This window comes from Pipistrellus kuhlii, unplaced genomic scaffold (assembly GCF_014108245.1).
Source record: "Pipistrellus kuhlii isolate mPipKuh1 unplaced genomic scaffold, mPipKuh1.p scaffold_m20_p_11, whole genome shotgun sequence".
NCBI lineage: Eukaryota > Metazoa > Chordata > Mammalia > Chiroptera > Vespertilionidae > Pipistrellus > Pipistrellus kuhlii.
The window spans coordinates 31,635,713-31,658,868 of record NW_023425416.1 but is presented as its reverse complement, the minus strand read 5'-3'; the positions used below and the strand labels follow the sequence as shown (position 1 = coordinate 31,658,868).

At 49.1% G+C, this 23,156-nt stretch overlaps 1 protein-coding gene across 1 annotated transcript in view; it reads left to right on the top strand.

The window, feature by feature from the left end:
- Positions 1-1,069: 1,069 nt before the first annotated feature.
- Positions 1,070-23,156, top strand: part of RFTN1 (raftlin, lipid raft linker 1) — a 171,778-nt gene continuing 149,691 nt past the window's right edge. The window contains exons 1-2 of the mRNA XM_036431567.2: positions 1,070-1,377; positions 16,291-16,443. Coding sequence (XP_036287460.1) covers positions 16,299-16,443 — 145 coding nt within the window. The 5' untranslated portion in view covers positions 1,070-1,377; positions 16,291-16,298. The remainder of the gene's footprint in view (positions 1,378-16,290; positions 16,444-23,156) is intronic.

Sequence of the window (23,156 nt, the reverse complement as noted above, 5' to 3'; positions counted from 1 at the left end):
AACAATAACATCAATGCTCATAGCTGAGTTACAGAATGCGTCCTAAACACCTCACATACACAACCCAGGAGGAAGTGCGATTTGACAAACGAGGAAACAAGCCCAGAGCTGTGAAGTCACTTATCCAAGTCACCCAGCACACAGGGAGGCCAGGAGGCCAAGCCTGTTTGGCTCTAAGGCTCCTGCTCCTAGCCCCTACACTGGAGTTTTGCTTCGTTTGAATAGTTCCAAGAACATTTCTTATAATGTGCCCACTGACTGCCTCACACCTTCACTTTACCAAAGTAGCCCTGGGCTGGCCCTTTACTTATAGAATTTCCTTCTTGGGCAGCCAAATAGGATACCAGTCAATGGTCCACCCCCACCCCCCCAGATCTTCTCAAACCTTTTGGACACCCTACATTGGGGGCATAGGGCTTGGCAAGAAGACAGTGACATTACTCCTCTCCCAAAGCACTAACAGCCAACACATAATAACTTAGGCAGCACCGGGGCCCCCTGGGGACCGGCCCACCTGTGGAATGGGGAGGGGAAACGATCCTCTCGTAAGGACCTCCACCTCCAGCCATCAGCACCAGAAAACGTAGACCATGAATTAGGTTATGTCCGCTGTCGGTTCCCGTCCCCTTATAATAATAGTCACAACAATAACATCAATGCCAATAGCTAAGCTACAGGAACTTGGTAGCATTCGCCCTCCAGCATCCCAGCTCAACATCGGAGGGGTTCCCAGTATCCCACGAGCGCTCCTGACACCCAGAGAGCCTTGGAGAGGAGGAGAGGGGGTGGGCGCGTGAGCTTCTAACCTCGGCCCCCAGGGTCGCGGCCGGGGTGGCCGCCTGGGCCGCACACACGCAGGTTGCAGCCCGCGGCGTGGAGCTGGCGGCGCGGGCGGAGGGGCGCGGAGGGGCGCGGAGGGGCGCGGAGGGGCGCGGAGGGGCGCGGAGGGGCGCGGAGGGGCGCGGGGCGGGCCCGCCGTGAGGGCCAGGCGGCGCGGCGTCCCCGAAGATGCGGCGCGGCGGCATATTTTGCACATGAGTTCAGAGGAAGAGGAAGTGTAGCCGGCGGACGCGCGGCGGCGGCGGCGGCGGGGGCGCGGCGGGACCGGAGCCTGAGCGCGCCGGGCGCAGGGCGCAGCGAGCGGGAGCGGGAGCGCGGCGGCCGCGGGCTCCGACGGGCGCACGCATCGCCGGAGGGACGGACACCGGGCCCGGCGCAACGCCGCCAACCCCCCTCGCCTCCACCCACCCACGGGCGCTCACCCACGCCTTCCCCGCGCCGCCGCCCCTGCATGGCACAAACTTTCCTCCCGGGACGCAGCACACCGTCTCCGGGAGCCCGCACCCGCGCCTTCTCCGCCTCGGCGAGTCCGGAACGGTAGGTGGGCGCGCGGCGGGCTTTGGGGGTGTAGCGGGCACAACCCTCCCCCCGCCCATCTCTCCATGTGGCCCCGCTGCAGGGCTCCGGGGGCCGGGGGCAGCCCCGCGGGGCGCCTCCCGGCAGGTTGCTGGAGCTTCCCAGGCGCCGGGGTTTCGGGAGGACCCTTCCTCTCCCCCTCCCCCTGCCCCCCGACCGGCAGCTCCCCCTCCCCCCGCGCAGCTCCGGCCGGAGTTTGCATGGGGTCGGACCGGTCTCCGGCCAACTTTATTGGTGAGAAAAAATCACCCCCGCGCGCTGTGCGGGGAGGCACCCGAGCAATCTGTTGGGGGTTGGGGGTGGGGGTGGGGGTCGTGGGTGTTGCAGGCTGGAGTTGGGGGGACAGGACGCTTCCAGGCTACAGGTGGATCTAGGACAAGGCTGCAGGGACCAGGCTGGCGCTGGCCGCGCAGGGGTGCAGGTTCAGGACGGAGAGAGAGCGGGGTGCGGTGGGGTGGGGTGGAGGCGCTCCGGCTGCCCTTCTGCGTGAGCCCAGGAGCTGGGTTTGCTCCCTCCCGGGGCCGGAGTGATGGATGGGTGGCAGCGGACGCGTTCAGAGGAAGCACCGCCGCCGCCAGGAGAGGCTCAGACACCAGGCACCGGGGGAGTCCCCAGCGCTAACAAAACGGGCATTTCCCCTTGGTGAGGGGGTTTCTTCCCTCCACCCAACCCACTTCCCTAGGTTCCAGGGGCTCCAGGGTGGGTGTGGATCAGGGTGGGGCGGTGACAGCGTGTATTTTTAGGAAACCCAGTTGTCAGGCATGCACCCCCCTCCTCCAGGGCCACGGCCCTGGCTTGCTTGCCTGCCCTTCACCTAGGCTGTGGCGCTGGGCTTGGCAGCAGGAGCAGCCTGGAGGCCAAGTGCAAGTGAGACCCAGTTGCACACACCGGGCCGCCCTGTGTGGCTGTGGGGAGTTCCCAGGGACGCTGGGTGGTGTCAGTGAGTTTGTTAGGGGGGCTTACAAACACAAACAAAAAGTGTTTGTTTTTTTTCCTTCCTTCCCCAAAAAAGTCTGGCACCAATCCCTCCATTGGAGTGGTTGCCCTGGTTTCCAGCCACAGCCTCTTGTCATGGGTACAGCTGTTTTCAGATGCTGGGCTGGCAGGCCGGCCAGGCGTCTTCCAGCCCCTGCCTGCTATTGTGTGTCATCTCAGGATAAGCCAGGCCCTGCCTGCCAGGAAGGAAGGCCGGCGTGCTGTGAGTGACCTCTGGGTCTGCGGGTGGCTCACGCTGGGCACCCCACGTGTCCCCAGCCACCGGGGCTCCTGGAAACGTACCTCTGAACATCCGAATCCCCCACTAAGTTCGAGTGACCCCAGATGTCACCAAACCGCCGCAGGAGGGATGAAGCAACAAGTTGTTTGGGGCTCCTGGTGCATGTGTGCGCTAACCTCGGTGAAATCACGTTAACCTCAGGAGCTCTGCATCCTCTTCTGCCTCCAGTGGGGTATCTGGCCCGAGCGCTGGGACGTCATCCTTTGCAGAGCAAGGTCGCCCGGGGTTGGTTTTTCTTTGTTTGTCTTTGGCTGCGTGGACCTGGGGCAAATGGAAGTGGAGTGTTGGGCAGTTAGCTCATGGATGGGGGTGCAGGAACTGAAGGAGATCCCGTTGGGAAGACAAGCCGGTGTGTGTCCTTTTTCTCCCTCTCGACAAGGAATTTTTTTGGCTTACGTTCAAATCGTTGCTTTGTCTGTAGGGAAACAGGCAGAAAATCTTTGGCATGAGTGATGGGAGTTCCTGTAAAGCTGCCCGTGTTCTTGCAATCTTCCGCTTTTCAGCAGCGCCGAGACGGTGTGGGGGCCGTGGCTGGGTGGGCAGGCGTGCCTTTGCCAACTTTTGGATGTGGTGGGCTCAGGAGAGAGCACTGGGACTCTTTCCCCTGCCCGTGTCATTTTGGAAAACGTGGGAGAGTTGCAACAGCAGTGACCATCCCGATGCTGACACCGAGGGCCTGTAATTTTGCTACCTGGGTTTGATTGCCCGTCTCTGCACCGATTCATCCCTCTATCCGTCATCAGTCCGACTTGCGGTGTTAGTCGTTTTAAAAGTAAATTACAGACTTTGATACAGGTCACTCCTAAACATTTCACACCTTTTATGACTTAGAGTCCAATGTATATTCATGATTTTCTTAAGGTATGATTTACATATATGTAGAGTGAAGTGCAAAAATCTGGAGAGTAACATTTGTGTAATATGTTGACTGACTTTTACACCTGTATGTTGGGGAATCTCCCGCCTGTGGGCCGTAGAAGGCCCTTGAAATCGTTTGGTCTGGCCCTGCCAAGGCAACCACAGGTGGGACTCGAAATTCAATAAATCTAGGAGCTTTCTTTTCATAGCAACATAAATTTATATTAAGTGAATTAAGCAAATGTTATTATAAGTACCCAAAATGGCCCTTGGCAGAAAAAAGGTTCCCCACCTTTTTTGGCATTTGAAGGGACATATTACTGTCTCTATTAAAAAGGAGACTATTACCATCATCCTAGAAAGTCCCTTCATCCACTTCCAGTCAGTCCTTGTCCCCACCCTTTCAGTGGCAAATACCGCTCTGATTGTTTCTCACTCTGGGTTCCTTGAACCCGATCTTGAACTTCGTGTAAGTGGGATTCTGCAGTGTTGTGTGAAAGCTTCTTTCCCTCCGCGTGATTTTGAGATTCATTCATGGTGAGTGTTCAGTCACTGGATCTCTTCATTTATTGTTGAGTTATAGTCCAGGTTATGTCTATGCCACAATTGGTTTATATATCCCTTTGTTGATGGACACATGACTTATTCCCAGTTTTTTGTTTTGTTTTGTTTTGTTTTGTTTTTTGGGGGGGCATATTGTGTATAAAGGTGCTATGCATATGTTCTCATTTCTTGTGGGTAAATGTCTTAGAACCTCCCAAGAAGCGAACAGACCTTTTTCCAACATGCTTATACGATTGTACATTCCCACCATCAAGAATACAAGTGTGAGGTTTTAGAATACAGGCATGATTTAACTGGTGTTCTTCAGAAATTGGGCCCACCTAGACTGTATGGAACATGTTGTTTTCTTGTCTTTTAAAAAAAATTTAAATTAATTTCTTTATTGATTAAGGTATCACATATTTGTCCTCAACTCCCCATTCCAATCCTCACCCCCCAACCCCACTCATTCCCCCACCCCCCCTATTGTCCTTGACCACTGGTTAGGCTCATATGTATGCACATAAGTCCTTTGGTTGATCTCTCCCTTTTATCCCCACCCTCCCTTTGAGGTCCAACAGTCTGACCCATGGCTCCTGGTCTCTGGGTCTGTTCTTGCTCATCCGTCTATGTTGTTCACCATTTCCCCTAGATGAGTGAGATCATGTCCTACTGGAAATATACTTATAAGAATCAAAAATGAGACCAGCAATAATGGTTGTGCTGAAAGGCATATGTGGAACACGTTGTTTCCAAAGGTGGAGGAACTGTGAGAAATCCCCAACTCTGCCGGGAAAGGCGTTTACAGGGAAATGATGGCCGACAATCAGAGGGATATTTTGTTTTGTAGAAATCTTCAGAGAAGGGAATTCCATAGGGGAATGTACACTTGGTTGTGAAAGAAGATTGACGGAGCGCTTTCTATATAAAGAACAGTAACCCCTGAACCCCACAGAGTTCCGCTAAACTTGTTTGGAGACTCCCGGTCTGGTTGGCGTGAACTTGGTGGACGGTCCCATTGGATTTCACCGGCTCCGGCAGCTTGTTGAAAGGGGTTGTGTTTGCTTTGCGAGGAAGATCGGATTTGGCCGTTTGAAGGTTCAGACCAGCTTTCCTGTTACTGTGGTTTGGCCTGTCAGTGAAAACATGGCCTGTCAACACCCCCTTAATTGTCCCTGATGAGAAAAATGCGCAGGTTCCCCTCCGATCCCCTTACATCTCCGTTCCTCTCTGTGGGCCCGCAGCTGACCCTGGGCTCTGCTGGTCCAGGAAGCAAGAATGCAGCCTCCGTGCCTGGGAGGGGCCCCAGGATGAGGTGTGTACGTCTCCCCGAGGTGTCTCCCTGGGGACCACACATTGCAGAGGGTGAAGAGTCTTGAAGCAGTGCGCTCTGCGGACTGTTTTCCTCCATGGCCTAGCAAACCGAGGTCGGCAAACTGCGGCTCGCGAGCCACAATGTGGCTCTCTGGCCCCTTGAGTGTGGCTCTTCCACAACACACCACGGCCTGGGCGAGTCTGTTTTGAAGAAGTGGCGTCAGAAGGAGTTTACGTTTGAAAAATACGTGGCTCCCGAAAGAAATTTCTATCGTTGTACTGTTGGTCTTTGGCTCTACTGACGAATGAGTTTGCCGACCACTGGCCTAGCACACGCCTGCCACGGAGTAGGGACACAGTAAACGTTGGCTGATGGATGCTCGTGACTCCTGGTACCCACGGGTGAGTACCTCTCTGGAGATGCCCAGTGAGTGGCGAGACGTCAGGGCCCCCGGCACCCTTAGCGTGATGCCGCTTTCCGTGGCCCGGGAAGCAGGTTCAAGGTGATGGAAAACTTGGCCGGCTGTAAACTTTCGTAGTAGCAGCACCACTCTTATTTTATCACAGATTTTACTATTGTTATTTATGAAATAATAATTACAGTGACCACTTGCCAGCTGCTTACTCCGCCAGGCACTGGTAGGCACTTTCCCTGCTGTAGTCTCCGACTTTAACCCTGCTGCTAGGCCAGCACTATTATCATCTGCTCTTTAGCCTCGAGGAAACTGAAGCTTAGGGAGGTTAAGTAAGTTGCCCTAAGTTCACATTTTGATGTTTCCCAGACTTCAAGGGGAGAGACTGACATTCTGGTTTCCCAAAGGCATATTCCGTTCACAAGCACGGATCGCCAAGCCGACAAAGCCATCGTATGAGAGAAGTAAACCGGATAGGCAGAACGCAGTCCCAGGCAGTGGCACACCCGAATCCCTGTCGTTAGTCCTTTTCCTTTTTGCTTTAAGCTTGCTGAGTTTGGGGCAGGTAGGGCCTGTAGAGCGGTACTGATTTTGGTGACCATGTAAGATGCTATTGGTTGATTAGGATTGTCATTTCGTTGTAGGAAATGAGACGTTGCCAGCTGTTTGGTTTGGGTGTCTGTAGCTGAGCGGTCCAATACAGTAGCCACTAGCTACCTGTGGCTATTTCCATGGAAATGAATTAAAATGAAAAAAAAAAAAATTAGAAATCCAGTTCCCCAGTCTCACTCACCACCTTCCAAGTGCTCAACATGTGGTTATTAGCTGCGGAATTGGACAGCACAGATAAACGTGTGTGTGTCTGTGTGTGTGTGTGTGTGTGTGTGTGTGTTTATCCTCACCTGAGGGTATTTTTTCTTTCTTTTAAAAAAATTTATTTTATTGACTTTTTACAGAAGGGAAGGGAGAGGGATAGAGAGTTAGAAACATCAATGAGAGAGAAACATGGGTCAGCTGCCTCCTGCATACCTCCTACTGAGGATGTGCCCGCAACCAAGGTACATGCCCTTGACTGGAATTGAACCTGGGACTCTTCAGTCTGCAGGCGAATGCTCTGTCCACTGAGCCAAACAGATTAGGGCCTGAGAGTATTTTTTCCATTGATTTTTTTTTTTTTTTTTTTTTTTTTTTTTTTTAGAGAGAATGGAAAGGAAGGGGAGAGACACACCGAGAGAAACATCAATGTGAGAGACACACACATATATTTGTTGCCTCCTGCACATGCCCTTGACCGGAATCGAACCCACCACCCTTCAATCTGTGGGCCGACGCTCTAACCACTTTGCAAGCCAGCTAGGGTGGCACAGATTATTTTCATTGCCCTTAGAAGTTTTTTTGATAGTGCTACTCTATAGTAAGCATCTCTCTCGTCTCTTTTCAGTCTAAGAATTGGCAACACACTTGGCTAAGGCTTAGGCTATTTTTTACTGACAGAGATAAATTTAGCCAGATTTTCCTTTCATGTTTACTTTTTAAAGGTTGTATGTGTGTGATCTCTCCTCTCATTCACATTCAGTTTTTGACATAAATTATTTTTTTTCCCCCTCCTGGGCCCCCAAAGGGGCCTTTCCTCTATGATCAATTGTACATTTCACCGAGGTGCTTTCTCTGAAAAGATCAGTCCAGCAGGCAAACCATGGCCGCGGCTTGAGCCCCGCTAATTCCTTGCTCTCCAAATAAGAATTCAGTTCAGCTTTTAAATATGCATTTGTGTGGCTTGCTCCCTACCTGGGCTGAATTCAGGAAGAAAAAATCGCTCTCAGCGGGGCCAGAGCCAAAGAGCTAGAAAAATCAGGTCGCATTCTACGCGTGATGGCTGCCTGCCAAGCCGGAGATGGAGGAGACACCATTTGGGGTACTTAAGGGCTTCGTTTTGGGGTATTGCTGGTCTGGCCTACCCCTGCGGTGTCCGGAGTGCTGGACAGGGCGGGCAGCCTGGGAGGTGGAGGTGGGAGGGACATGGTGCTGTGGCTTTGTCCCCTCTCTGCTGTACACTCTTCCAGAATCAGGTCCCCAGCGAAGGGGACACCAGCCCTCCGGTGTGGGGAACGGGACCAGCCAGAGGCGGAAAGTCAGCATCAGCCGTGTTCTGCTCAGCTTGCTTGGTACCGACCCACTTTTAAACGAACTTTGTGAAATGGTGTTACAGTGGTGTGTGTCTCCCACAGCCATGCCCTTCAGGCTTTTTCAAACCAGAAGCGAAGCTCGCTGGCAGATTCCTTTGCCTTTTACAACGGAAATGCCCCATTTTGTTGTTCCATAGGCAGACCCCTTCCTTCACAGCATTTATCCTTGGCAGAGGATTATCAGCTTCTACTGGTGTGCGTGTGTGCGTGTTTGTGTGTGGTGTGTGTGTGTGTGCTGTGTTGAGGACACTCCTTAGTTTGAATTTCACTGGGAGGAAAAATGCTTTTGGAGTGGCCATTCAAGTGTTCCGGGATATCTCCCAAATTCTTCAGGTTTGGAGAATTTGTTGTCATAGGCATCATCCACAATCGTTGGATGGCAAGGGATGAAGTTTTTCCTCAACCTCTGGTTAATGGAACTTGACCGTATCCTATATCACTAAATTTCGGACATAGGGAGTATAAGGAAGCAGCCTGTTCATTGAAACATTCACTTAGAGAAGTCTTTCGGGGATTCTTATGGTGTTTTGGGACATCTGATGAGCACTCTTTTCAGAGTTGGTGTACTTGTGGGTATAGGCAGGTTAAACGGAATCTTCGTAGTGGGTAGCAAGTCATGCTCATAAAAGTACTTAAAATAGCAGAAATCGGTTTGGCTCAGTGGATAGAGCATCGGCCTGCGGACTGAAAGGTCCCAGGTTCGATTCTGGTCAAGGGCATGTACCTTGGTTTCAGGCACATCCCCAGTAGGCAGCTGATCGATTATTCTCTCTCATCGATGTTTCTAACTCTCTATCCCTCTCTCTTCCTCTCTGTAAAAAAATAAATAAAATATATATATTTTTTTAAAAAGTACTTAGAATAGTTAACATTTATAGCGCTTTTTCTGTGTGCCTGCGTTCTCCTTAGCTCTGTGAAATATGAACTTATTGAATCCTTACCCTGCAGGTAGATTCTGCAGTTATCCCCATCTTGTAGCTGAGAGAACTGAGGGGAGGTTGCTTCCTCAAGGTAGAGACACTGGGATCGGAACCCAGACGACGTGGGTCCAGAGTCTTTGCATCCAACCCTCTTGCTCTGCTGTGAAGAAGGTGAACTTGAGAGTGGCAGGCAGATTGCCCACTCTGGCTGCCCGTTAGACTCACTGAGGAGGCTTTAAAAAATACGTATGCCTTGGTCCCCACCCCCAAATGCCTGGGCAGCAGGACTTGAAAACAGCCAACCCTGAGAGCCACCTCCCTAGCTCAGGGTTTCTCAGACTTGATTTGATTCAGACGTAACCACCGGGTAAAAAGCAGATTCTGATTCACAGGCCTGGGCGGGGGCTGAGTTGTGGGGCAAGTTCTCACGTGAGAGGGCTGGTTCTAGGGGAGGGTGGTTGTGATGAGACAGGTGGGAGAACAGAAAGGTAGTTTGCATAAGATACCTACTTCAGTGTGAGGGTGGGGTGGTAAGCAAGTGTTTTCCTTTGATAAATACCCTTTGTATTCCTTATCTTTTGCTGTATAACAAATTACTCCCACATTTGGCAGCTGAAAACAACAATAAACATTTATTATCTCACAGGGTGGAGTTGGGAATCCAGAGCAGCTTAACTGGGAAGTTCAGACTCGGGGTCTCTCCTGAGGTTGCAGGTTCAATCCCTGTTTTGGGAGTGTATGGGAGGCAACTGATAATGTTTCTTTCTCACATCTATGTTCCTCTCTCTCTCTCTCTCTCTCTCTCTCTCTCTCTCTCTCTCTCTCTCTCTCTCTCTCCTCTCCACCCCCCTTTCCTTCCTCGCTCTCTCAAATCAGTAACATCTCCTAGGGCAGTAGTAGGAAAACTCATTAGTCAACAGAGCCAAATATCAACAGTACACTGATACAAATTTCTTTTGAGAGCCAATTTTTTTTTTAAACTTACACTTCTTCTAACACTACTTCAAAATAGACTCGCCCAGGCCAGGGTATTTTGTGGAAGAGCCACATTCAAGGGTCCAAAGAGCCACATGTGGCTCGCAGTTTGCCCTCCATGGTCCTAGAGTGAGGATTATTATTATTATTTTTTTAAGTGGCACCCTACAATAATACTGTTTCCTGTAGATGGTTCTTTTACTTGGCATTGAATCAGAACCACTGTCAACGGTAAATTTTAGTGATCCTTGGGTTTCTGTCTTAGATTACGTTTGTAGGATATCAAGATTTGACACCTTCTGAATAGTTGGCTGAGTTTTGAAGTTTCCATTTACATTTCTGGGTTGAGAGAGACACCCCTATTATGTGGAATACTTAAATTTGGATCATCAGTTCTGACTTTAGGTGACTGAGCGATGTTATAAACACACTTTCAGTCTTCAAACACGGGATTCGAGTGTAGAAATAAAAAAATGAGTTTGACAGCTTATCCAGCAGTCATTGCACATAATTGCCCTGTCTCTGGTTGCTTGTCACGAGCTGTTGGCAATTGTTAAAATTAGCTTTACAGTTTGCCTCAGATTAGCGGCAAGTGTGGTAAATGAGGGCTCGCTCTTAATGAAACTAATTTGTATTTGAAAATATAACTACATTTATTGCCCCCATTATTTAAATGCGTGCATGCTAGTTGATAGGGGGAAAAAATGAGCCTTTCAACTCCAGTTTTTATAAACACGCGCTGAAAAATCATCTTTTAAGGAGGCGATCCTTTCTGAAGTGGTTTTCCCAGTGTTTTATGGGCACCTTGGGAAGCATTTCAGAAACAAATGAGGAACCCTTCTCAAATAAAAGAAGAAATTTAATTTCGACGTTTAACAAGACACAGGGCATCGTGCCCCAGTGCTGGACAGCGTTCTTCGGAACCTGGTCCGTGGTGCTGTGCTCCCTGCTTATATCGCAGCCATTTTCCTCCGAATGCCCTGCACCCGCCCAGACCTCTGGTCCAGAATAGCCAGCCTTCCGGCACCACGTGCATCTGTTCATTGTCTCTCTCCTCCTTTCACTTGCCATCTCCTTGAGGGCAAGTCTTGGTCTTCCCATTTTTCTTTAATATTTGTATTGATTTCAAATAAGAAGGAAGAGGGGGGGAGAGAGAGAGAGAGACATCAATGATGAGAGAGAATCACTGATCAGCTGCCTCCTACATGTCCCACACTGGGTTTGAGCCCACAACCTGGGCTTGTGCCCAAACAGTGATCTCTTGGTTTATAGATCGATATTCAATTACTGAGCCATGCCTGCCGGACCCATTTTTATATTTCTTAATCGAGTACCTGACTCAAAGCAGGCCTTTACAAATGCACATTGAATGAGTGATGGAAGGTATGGATTTGGAACGTAAGTTCCCTGCTCATAGAGCCCACAACTTCTGCATGAAGCTAGTCCACCATATATCAAACATGCACCCAATTCTAGACTTGATTCAGAAAGAATTGATTTTCCAGAACATCACTACTTGAAAGGGTCTTTGCTTCCTAGTTATTTGCAATGTCTGGCAGAAATAGGCCGGAGTAATTAGGAACTGGATGCTGACGAGGGAGGAAAATAGAGTCATCCCTGGGAGGCTCTGAGACCCAACGGCAGGGATGTCTTCCGGGAAGGCGGGTATACAAAGAAGAAAAAAAGCCTCCGGAATGATTGTCAAGTCATCGAAGCTGACCCAGCGATCCACTTGCACATAAAATATGTAACCTGGCTCACGTTAGGTATCAGTGTGCTGTGACTGTAGGAGTTTGGAGGGCAGAGCTGTAGGGGTTGGACGGACTATCCAGCAAAGTACTGGGGGAAACTTCGTCACACACAGGTGGGTTCTAGCATGTGTCCCTCGACAGAAACAGACAACTACAGTACAACGGAAGGAGAATTAGGCACGAACAGCACTGCTGCTCATAATTTCACTCAGTGAGCGGATGCCCCCAGGGTGGCATCAGGAGGCGGAAGGGCCGAACTGGCGGTCTCTAAGAGGGTCTCCTCTTCCTCCATGCCTCCGGTGGGGTCAGCATCGGGCCACCCTGAGTGTGTAAAGGGAACCATTCTTCATCAACAGGACCCAGCACTTACTGTGCCACCCAGCAAGCCCACTTCGCCGAGGGATGGCCCTAGAGCAGCGGTCGGCAAACCGCGGCTCGGGAGCCACGTTCTCTGTTGACTAACGAGTTTTCCGACCACTGTCCTAGAGAGGAGAAAACTAATGCCTCATAAAAATCTCTACCTGAATGTGTTTAGGCCCTTTGTGCATCAACCTAAACTGGGAATAACCCAGATGCCCTCCCAAGGTTGAATGGCTAATAACAGAGTCACTAGGTGGAGGCCAACCTCAGCTGGTGCTTGACGAAAGAGGCGACAGGCCGTGGTCATGTTGAGCAAGCTAGGGGTGTAAGGGACAGCTTGCATGCTGAATCATCCTAAACCTCAGAGGAGTAAACCAGCAACAATGGTGGGTTTTGCTCGGGAATCCTCAGTTTTTTTGGCAGGTCTGGATGGAAACAGCTTGCCTCTGCTCCACGTGGTGGTGTCAGTGGCCTTAACGGAGGCAGAGGCCCAACTTCCAAGATGGCTGGCTCCCTCGCAAGGTGGCTGGCTCGTTGGTGCTGGCTCTGGCTTCCTCTCCACATGGGCCTCTCCTTGGGCAGCTTGGGCTTCCTCCTGGCATGGTGGCTGGCTTCCAAGAGTAGGCATCCCGAGAAGCAGGCAGCGGATGCTCCCAGTTTCTTACGTCCCGGATCCAGAAGCTAGCTCTGTGTCACCCCGCCCGCCATGTTCTCTTGGTCAGGCAGATTGAGAGCAGGTGATATGGACCACATCTGAGCGGCAGGAGTGTCAGAGGATTGGGGGGACAGATTTAAAAACCATCACATATATCATCTACCTTCTGCCCTGCCGGAGACGTGGACCCCCGAGGAAGAGGTGCCTGAATGGCTGCATGAGGGAAGGGACAGCCACACCGGAAATATCTTGCCTGCACCGGGCAAAGCTGTTCACGTCACTCTTTCCTCCTCTCACAGTTCCCCCTACCCAACCTTGGCCCCAAGCCCCTTGTGGGACTCCAATGTGAGCATGATTGGGGAGCTTCCTGTAGGGAACAGTAAAGTTTACAAAACTCTACATAGTCATGGAAGGCACTATCATATATCTTATTCCTCCTCCTCCTGGAAGCTACATTTTGGTGACTTGTTAAGCATAGTAGTGACTGAATATAGATATTTTGGGAATGACATAAAAGCCTTCTCTGTTTTGACAGAGGTTGGGGGTTGGTTTGAAACGAAGGAATGAACTGAAAGGAATACACGTGTGCCGGGAGTAGGGCCCTGGACACAGAAGAGGAAGAGGTACACATTCACACTACGGTTTCGGTGGCCAGTAATGTCTTCCCCTATCTCCCTGTCCAGAGAGAGCTGTGCTTTAAGAGCCGTTGCTTACCCAGGGTGGCAGACATGCCAAAGAAATGAATCTCTAAAGTTTCAGACCCCCCTGATGAGTCACTGCTATTAAGTTTTGCTATTGCTAGGTACTGTTTCTTTTTCCTTTGTCTGAGCACATAGATCTGTGGTCAGCAAACTGCGGCTCCCGAGCCACATGCGGCTCTTTGGCCCCTTGAATGTGGCTCTTCCACAAAATACCACGGCCTGGGAGAGTCTATTTTGAAGAAGTGGCATTAGAAGAAGTTTTAAAAATTTGGCTCTCAAAGGAAATTTCAACCGTTGTCCTGTTGATATTTGGCTCTGTTGACTCATGAGTTTGCCGACCATGGTCATGGATGATCTGCCTCGAGCTGCATCAGACCCTGCGAGGCAAGCACAGTGTCCTTTGGGGGTGAACGTGGGCAGAGACCTCCAGTTCAGATTGAAACATTAACTCAACGTTTTAAAATGGGAGAGTTTCTCTAAGGCTCCTCCGTACACCTTTTACCATCACCACCATCTGCCCCAACCTTGCCTGAGTCTTTCTTAGTCATCTTGGCAATTCTCTCCTCCTTTTTTCCCCTGCTGTCAGGGAACCTGTCCTACATCAAAGAAATTAAATCATACTCAAGTGGTAGTGGCTACCCGGGGCTTAGTTTGTTGCCCTTCTCATGGAGATATTTGTGGTTTCCAAGGAGATGCGCAGCTAGAGCAATTCTAATAAAAATAAATAAACAAATAAAAGAAGCTCTCATGCTAGACTTTACCTAACAGGAGAGCAGGAATGAGAGTTTTTTGAGGAAGGGGTTTCTTCTTGGAGATCCTCAGACACTCAGTCCTTCTTAGGAAGTGAGTGGCTTGGCCGAAACCGGTTTGGCTCAGTGGATAGAGCGTCAGCCTGCGGACTGAAAGATCCCGGGTTCGATTCAGGTCAAAGACATGTACCTTGACTGCGGGCACATCCCCAGTGGGGGGTGTGCAAGAGGCAGCTGATCAATGATTCTCTCTCATCGATGTTTCTAACTCTCTATCCCTCTCTCTTCCTCTCTGTAAAAAAGAATCAATAAAATATATTAAAAAAAAAAAAAAAGAAAGAAAGAAAGAAAGAAAGTGAGTGGCTTGGCGAGCCTCTGGGTTATTTCCAGCTCTATTCCTGGGGCAGCCGTGCTCAGCTCACCACGGTTACCTGGTCCCTGAGACTTAGGGGCCTCCCATGTCCACTTTTCTTCTGCTCCGTTGAAGCAGATGCCAGCTGGCTCGCCTCTCAGCAGTTCAATATGCAGCCTCTGTACAAATCAGCTATTAAATCTGCAGAACGAGAGTATTTTACAAGTAATCAGTCCATGCAGATTGCACATAAATCATGTCTGCTCTGGCCCTTTGGACGCTAATGTTCCCTTATTAAGGCATAAGTAAGCCTTCCTGTTCTCATCCATCCTCCCAGACTTTTTTTTTTTTTAATTACTGAAAAGTATAGCCTGCTTGTCGCTACACCACCCTCTCTCCCACCACCACCATCGCCCCCACTCCCCACCCCACCTTTTTTGAGCTTTATTTTGTTTTTCTGGAGCTTGCCAAATTGCCTTAGGAAGCTGGGCACCTCGTGAATGGATTGAGCAAAAGGAAATTCTTATCTCTGAAAGGAAGCGGTTACCACGTTTCTGTTTGTGATATTCTTGGCCAGTTAAAATTTCTGTGAAATATGTTCTGATGGCAGCACCAGTACCCCAGGGAGCGGGGGAGTATTGGTCATGCTCAGTGCACAAAAAGGAAAATATCTTCCACTGAAGTCTTGGTGGGGAGGGCGAGGGGGGGGAGAAGGAGGAGGATAAAAAAGTCTTTTCATGAATGTCATTCTGCCCAAACACACAGAGAACCTGCATTGCTTTCTTTTCACAGAAGACTGAAAGCTCGGCCACCCTAATATGCACATTATTTTAACATTTTTCCATTTTCTTTTCAAACTGTAGCTACACATCTCCACTCTAATCGACGTGGGTTTCTGCTTCCAATTTCGCTGGCCCTGCTATTAGTGTTCGGCCAGTTTTTCTTTTGGGCTGAAATGACTTTCTAAGAACGTGGAAGCATGGTATTATTCCTGTGGTTTGGTCTTAAAAAAAAAAAAGAGAAAAATCCTGGGCCTTTACACGAGGCTCATAAAAAACACTACCTTCCCCATTTAGAGATGTTTTATGAATATGAATTCCTGTCTAAATAATTCCTGCCCAGGGTAGGAAAGACTTTGGAGTTTGGAAATGGTGACAACAACGTATTATTTTCTCCTAGCAAGCTCAGCGAAGGTGACACATCTCTCTTGTGGATTTTTTTTTTCTTTTCATTCTGATGGGCTGACACCATAATGCACCGTATTGCTTTTCAGATCCTGATTTAAAATCACGTCCTTGAATCATAGTGGAACTGAGGCACTGTGAGGTATTATTTTCCTCAGAGAGGGGGAAAAAGAGAGCAGGTAGGCTTTGGTGTCATTTCATAAATCACAGGGTGGCTGGTGTTGATATCTTAACAGGAAGAGGAGCCAGCCCCAGTACTGAGTGCAGGGTCTCCAGTGTTTGGGTCATATATTAAACTAGAGGCCTGGTGCACGAATTCATGTACCAGTGGGGTCTGGCTGGCCCACCTCGATGGGGGCCCTACCCCCAATCAAGATGGAGGAGGCCGATTGGGGGTGGAGCCGGCGGTGGGAGAGGGGCACAGGAGGTTGGCCGGCCAGCCCTGCCCCCTGGTTGAACTCCCGGTCGAAGGAACAATTTGCACATTAGCCTTTTATCATATAGGATTATATTCTATATTTCATAAAGGCCCAGGTGCTTTATGTCGTCTTCAGGGAGATGATGGGGTCTGTTGTACTATGGTGTTTAAAAATAAAATCTCAACCCCCCCACTCCTTTACTTCCCTCTTGTTGGCAGCTGCTGAGATGGGTTGCCGATTAAACAAGTTGGAGAAACACGATGACAAACGGCCTGGAAATATCTATTCAACGTTGAAGAGGCCTCAGGTGGAAACCAAGATAGACGTGTCCTACGAATACCGCTTCCTGGAGTTCACGACCCTGAGTGCCGGTGAGTACAGCCACCCCGCGCTCTGGGGACGGATGCACTCCGCCCTTGGCCAGGTCTGCAGCTAAGGCTGCCCCATCAGTGCGGGGGGGGGGGGGGGGGCGAGGTGACGGGGGGGGGGGGTGAATGGCAAGGACATACTAGAAGGGGGAAGGCTGTGGGAAACTCTAAAGGGTTGGCCTGCCCAAAGGGGACTGCTTACAGAAACCCATAATCTTTTGTGAAACCCTTTCACATTATAAAAGATAGTAACTAATTAAAATGATAATCAACTAAAACCATACATGCGCCGACTGTACACACGCGTGGGCTGAACTTGGCCCACGGGCCAAGCAGTGGGCAGACCCTGCTGGGTGCCAAGCCGTGTGGGAAAGGAAAATGTGCCTCATCTCCTCGTACTAATCTGCCCACCCAACCCAAGTCACCTGCCCACGGTTCCCATCTTTGAAGAGTGCTTGTCTGCCTGGGCTCTGCCTCACCTGACCGGAGGGTGTCCGGGTCACCTCCCACCAGCGGCCTCCCCGGGGCCCCAGGTGGCTGGCAGGTGCTGGTCCGTGGTTTCCTTCCGGAGCACCTGCTGAGCGCCGAGCACTGACCGTGCGGAGTGTCGGCTGGCGCTGCAGGGCAAGAGTTTCCGGGAGCCTCTTCCTTGGAGGCAGGACAGCTCATACACACGAGGTGAAAACTCAGCACGTCATCATGCAAGTTGGAAAACATGTAAAGTGTGTTTTCAGAAGAGGAAGGAAATATTTCTCCTTATGGGGTCGGGGTGGGGGGTGGGCTGTAGGGCCATCCCTGAATGTTGTGAGCAGAAAACAGGTGCTACAAAACTAAAGCGTCTTCAGACACTTCCTCCCTGGGTTTCTGAGTATACTTTAAGCTTCTGATTATAGAAAAGAGAATTAATGGGACAAGGCCTCCTGTCGTGGGAGTGAGTCCTGGCCCTGCTCTGGAATTGCTGGGCCAATCGCTAGGCCTGCAACATCCTCAGCTATCAAATGAGCACGTGAATGTCTACCTAAGGGCAGCTGGGATGGTTAGGAGAGGGAAAATGTGTGAAGCTCTTAGCACGATGTCTGGCACGTAGTAGGACTACTAGTATTAGTAGTAGAACTACAAGTATTACTACCACTCCTCCTCCACCCCCCACCACTGTCTCCCTTACCTTCCTCTCCTCTTATCCTCCTCCTCCTCCTCTACTCCGCTCACCTTCTTCCCCTTTTCCCCTCCTCCTCCCCCACTACTCCTGCTGCCACCATCTCCCAGCTGAAGCTCCTTCTGTTTCCCTGAGAAAGATGGACAACAGGGCGTCTCTGTGTACCCCTTCAAGTCCCCCGAACGGAACCCAGCAACGTCCTCATCGGGTTGCTTTCCACTGGCCTCTTAAATAGCCAGACTTGTCACCTTAGTTCCCTGTACCATGCCTTCGCCTCACCCACAGTTTCCATTCCGTCACCCAAGCCTACTTAAAACTACTCCTAGAAATTCTAGAAATGCTTATAATAGAACTAATGTGGCCCAAGCAAGTCCAAACACAAAATTATTTGGGACATCTAGTCAACCATTATTTGTTCAATGTCTATTTGAGTGCCCACGACATTCTAGGCATTGTAGAATGATTAAGGAAAACACACACACACACACACACACACACACACACACAAAAGCATGTACAGGGAGAAAGATTGGAAGGAAATGAACAGAGATGTTAAAAATTGATGGCCAGGGTGTTGATATTATGAAGCGATTCTTTTTTCCCCCCCTTTTCCTGTATTTTTTTTTTTTTTGCATTGCAGTGTATTTCCTCTGCTATTAAGAAGAGTAATTTTTGCTGACCTCCTCAGTCTGCCCACTGCTTCCCCACTCATCATCTGAATCACTTCCCTAATCTGTCTCTGCTTCCTTATGCTCGTCCTAGCACCCACACTATATTTTCTTCAATTGAATCACCTCTTTTTCTGATTATAAAATGAACATATGCCCAATTATACAATGTTAGGGGTGAAAAACAAAACATTAGAAAAATCCCAACTGGTCTCTGTGCTTCTGCCCTTGTCCCCCTACACATCATGTCATCCTTCTGCTCAGAGTACTGCCGTGGCTCCCCTCACCCCGAGTGACCCCAGCCTCCCTCTGCCCTCCTGGTCTTGCCATGTGTCCTGCCTGTCCTGCCAGTGCAGCCTTGCTGGTTCCCGAAGCCCCCAGGCCTCCTCTGGGCTTCTTGCACTGCTTGTTTCCTCCACCTGGAAGTCCTCCCAGATACACACTTCACTCAAACTCTGAACCCCCTTCTCCGTGGACTTTTCCCGGACCGCCTACTTAAAATTTCCACCTACCCTCCAGCTCCCCATCCCTTCCTCTTCTTGATTTTCTCCATAACATTTCTTACCTTCTTTTGTGCCGCACGTTTGCTTATTGTTATTTGTGTCCTTATTTGTTGTCATTGGGAGGTGAAAAGCCTTCTAATGAGTACAGGGCAGGGACGGTGGCTGTTTGATCCTCCGCTCTATCTTAGTACTTAAAATAAGGCCTGGCACATGGTAGATATTAATACATATTTGTCGTCGAAACTGGTTTGGCTCAGTGGATAGAGCGTCAGCCTGAGGAATGAAAGGTCCCAGGTTCGATTCTGGTCAAGGGCATGTACCTTGGTTGCGGGCACATCCCCAGTGGGGAGGTGTGCAGGAGGCAGCTGATCGATGATTCTCTCTCATCAATGTTTCTAACTCTCTATCCCTCTTTCTTCCTCTCTGTAAAAAATCAATAAAATATATTTTAAAAAATACCTATTTGTCGAATGAATGCTCACTGTATATTTTTGAATTGTGCTTTTTTTTACAACTGAACATTGTAGAGTGAGGCATACCCCCTTGTCATTCCATATCTTCCCAAAATAATGATTGAATGGCTGTACATGATTTAATCACTCAGCATTCCATAATTTATGTAGCAGTCCCCCTTTTATTGGACACTTAAGTTATTTTGGGCTTTTGAGCTAATATAAATAATGCTGCGATAAGCAGTGCTGGACATAAATCTTGGTGCACATTTCTGATTATTTCCTCAGGAATTACTGAGTTGAAAGATACGCATGTTGGGGCTCTTGACAAATTGCTAAATGGCCCTCCAGCTAGGACCTGTTTGTGTGAAACACAAACCTGATCCTGCCGATCCCTGTGGCTGGTTCCCCTGGATGAATGAGACGGAGCTTCCTGCCGGTGCTCAGGGCTCTTCCCAGCGTGACCTGGTCCTTTGCGGACCCTCCCCCAACTCATCTCTGGGCGGACGTGTGCTGTGGCCCTTGACCTCGCCTGTTTCCCTCCACCCCCTGCCGTTGCCCAGGACCCTCACTTCCCAGCTTCTGGACTAGCCCAGGACTGACTCCACCTCTCCTGGAACTGTTTCTTCTTCCTTTTTTTTAAAAAAAAATATATATATATTTTATTGATTTTTTTACAGAGAGGAAGGGAGAGGGATAGAGAGCTAGAAACATCGATGAGAGAGAATCATCGATCAGCTGCCTCCTGCACATCCCCCACTGGGGATGTGCCCACAACCAAGGTACATGCCCTTGACCGGAATCGAACCTGGGACCTTTCCGTCCGCAGGCCGAAGCTCTGTCCACTTAAGCCAAACCGGTTTTGGCATGGAATTGTTTCTTTTTGACATCCATTCAGTCGGAATTACTCTTTCTCCACGCCAATAGTTTGTCAGTACCACCCTCGGACACCTGATTACATCACATAGATTATACTTACGTGTGTTTCCTTGAGAGCAAAGACCAAGCCTTGCTCATCTTTCCGCGCTTCCTTCTCCTTCATGCTTCCTGAAGAGCATGCTCTGAATAGTCGTGAGCCTTCTAGCAAACCTTCCGAGTAGAAAGGCTGCGTGTGCTGGCTCCTTTCCCTGGCAGCCTCTCCAGTTCTTTCTCAGAAGTCCTAATGGGATCGTTCGTTATTGCTCCAGAATGGAGCCAACCTTGCTCGAGAGCCTACTATGTGCCAAGTCCTGTGAAGGGGCATTGCATTCCTCCTGTGACTTTCCCCTGACTTTTCAACTTTGCTGAAGTATAATTTAAGCCCCCAACACCGCAGGGTCGTGTGAGGCCTGTGAAACCTTCATCTCCTCAAGATGCGGAACCTTCCCATCGCCCCAAAGGGGTGTGCTCCTGCTCCTTGGTAATCCTTTGTGCAACCCTTTTGTCCCCAGACAACTGGTCCTCTGCTCTGTCACTGATTCTATTTATACAACTTTCTAGCCTGTTCCAGTCTGGCTTTTTCCATTCCGCTGACTTATTTTGAGATTCATTTATGTTGTTTGGTATGTCAGTAGTTCACTCCTAAGTTACCACTGAGTTGCATTCTCATGTATGGACATACCACAGTTTGTTTTGCTCCTCACCCGTGATAGACATTTGGGTCTTTTCCATTTTGGGGTGATTACCAATGAAATTGCTATGAACATTTGTCTTTGTGTGGCTTCTTAAGTCATTCTATCCTCACAGTATCCCATTGAAGTATATGGTTCACTCATGCCTTTTTTTTTTTTTTTCTGATGAGGAAACAGAGAAGTTAAATAAATAACATTTCCAAAGGTGCATTGCTAGGAAGTGACTGGGGCAGAATTGGAAGCTAGATCTCTTGGGCTTTAAAACTCTTAAAATATATATATACACACACACACACACACACACACACACATATATATATATATATATATATTATGAAAGAAAGGGAGAGGGATAGAGAGTTAGAAACATTGATGGGAAACATGGATCAGCTGCCTCCTGCACACCTTCCACAGGGGATGTGCCTGCAACCAAGGTACATGCCCTTGACTGGAATCAAACCCGGGACCTTTCAGTTCATAGGACGATGCTCTATCCACTGAGTCAAACCAGTTAGAGCAGGCATCAAAACTCTTGAATCTTACAAACTTCAGGGTGCTAGACAAATAGGCGTTAACACCAGTTAGAACATGCTTGTTAGGAAACTTGTGTTATCATCAATCTTTGTGTGCATTTCTGAGTATTTCCTCAGGAGTTACTGAGTTGAAAGATACAAACGTATCTTCAGAACATTCTTGTTAGGAAATCTGTGTTATCATGGAGAGGGATGTAAAAATGTTCTCCTTCCATAGGCTTTTGGCAGTATAAGAGTTTTAAGTATCACTGGATACACTTATTTTTCATAGAGAAGATGCTCATTGGACTTAACACATTGCCACCCGCGATCTCACATGTAAGGTGGGCAGAGGTGACAAGCAGCAGGAATCTCACCGTGAAGCACATAAGCTGCCAAAAATCTCAATTCTTTGCTGTAACTGGTTTGGCTCAGTGGATAAAGCATCTGCTTGTGGACTAAGGGGTCCCAGATTCGATTCCGGTCAATGGCATGTATCTTGGTTGTGGGCATATGCCCAGTAGGGGTTGTGCAAGAGGCAGCTGATTGATGTTTCTCTCTCATTGATGTTTCTAACTCTCTATCCCTCTCCTTTCCTCTCTGTAAAAAATCAATAAAATATATTTTTTTAAAAATCTCAATTCTGGGTGATGCAATCAGGTCTTACATTCTCAATGAACTCTGGTCACCGAGGAAGAACTTGCCCTTTGATGGGTTTCACCCCAGATGGAGGCCCATGAAGCATGTCAATTTGTGCCCAACGGTGCCTCGTTGTCCCTTTTACGTGTGCGTTTTACCAGCTGCCCTGTGCCAGGCCACTCTCACCCCACTTGAAAGCTCCCTGTGTTAGCTCCGTCAAATCCCACTGTGTTTTATGTGTGCTCAGTGCTGGTATAGTTGGCACAGTGAGTGATCTGTATAATGAAGCTAGTGCCGAGAGCTTGATTTTTGCTTGAAAGATCTAGTCCTACACCATCCAGTATAGCAGCCACCAGCCATATGGCTTTTTGAATATAATAATTAAAATGAAATGCATTTTTTAAAAATTTAGTTCCTCTGACACACTAGCTCAGTGGTCGGCAAGCTCATTAGTCAACAGAGCCAAATATCAACAGTACAACGATTGAAATTTCTGTGGAGAGCCCAATTTTTTAAAACTTAAACTTCTTCTAATGCCACTTCTTCGAAATAGAGTCGCCAGGCTGTGGTATTTTGCTGAAGAGGCACACTCAAGGGGCCGAAGAGCTGCATATGGCTCGCGAGCTGCAGTGTGCGGACCATGGCACTAGCCCCACTTTGGGAGCTCAGCAGCCGCAGGTGGCTGAGGGCTGCCGTACGGCGCAGTATGGATAGAGAACACTTCTATCGGCATAGAAGGTTCTGTTGGGCTGCTCCAGTCTGTTTTCAAGGAAGGATAGCTCAGTTCCAGGTCTGAATTTGCATCTCTAATTCAGATTAATGTACCAGTTTTATTATGAACGCTTCCTGTTGGGGTCTTTAGGGACCATAGAATGGATTACAGTTCATTTGTCCCACAAATATTTATAGAATGCCAGTCTGGGGCCAGGATGTTGTGTCCTAAGGACATATGGGTGAACCAGATAGGAGGTTTATCCTGATTGTCTTAGCTCAGCTGCCATAACAGAATACTCCATCCTGGGTGGCTTAAACCACAGACATATATTTTCTCACAGTTCGAGAGGCAGAAAGTCCGAGTTCAGAGGGTCCACATGGCTGAGGTCTGGTGAGGACTCTCTTCCTTGCTTGCAAACAGCTGCCTTCTTGCTGTGTTTTCATATCGCTACGAGAGTTCTC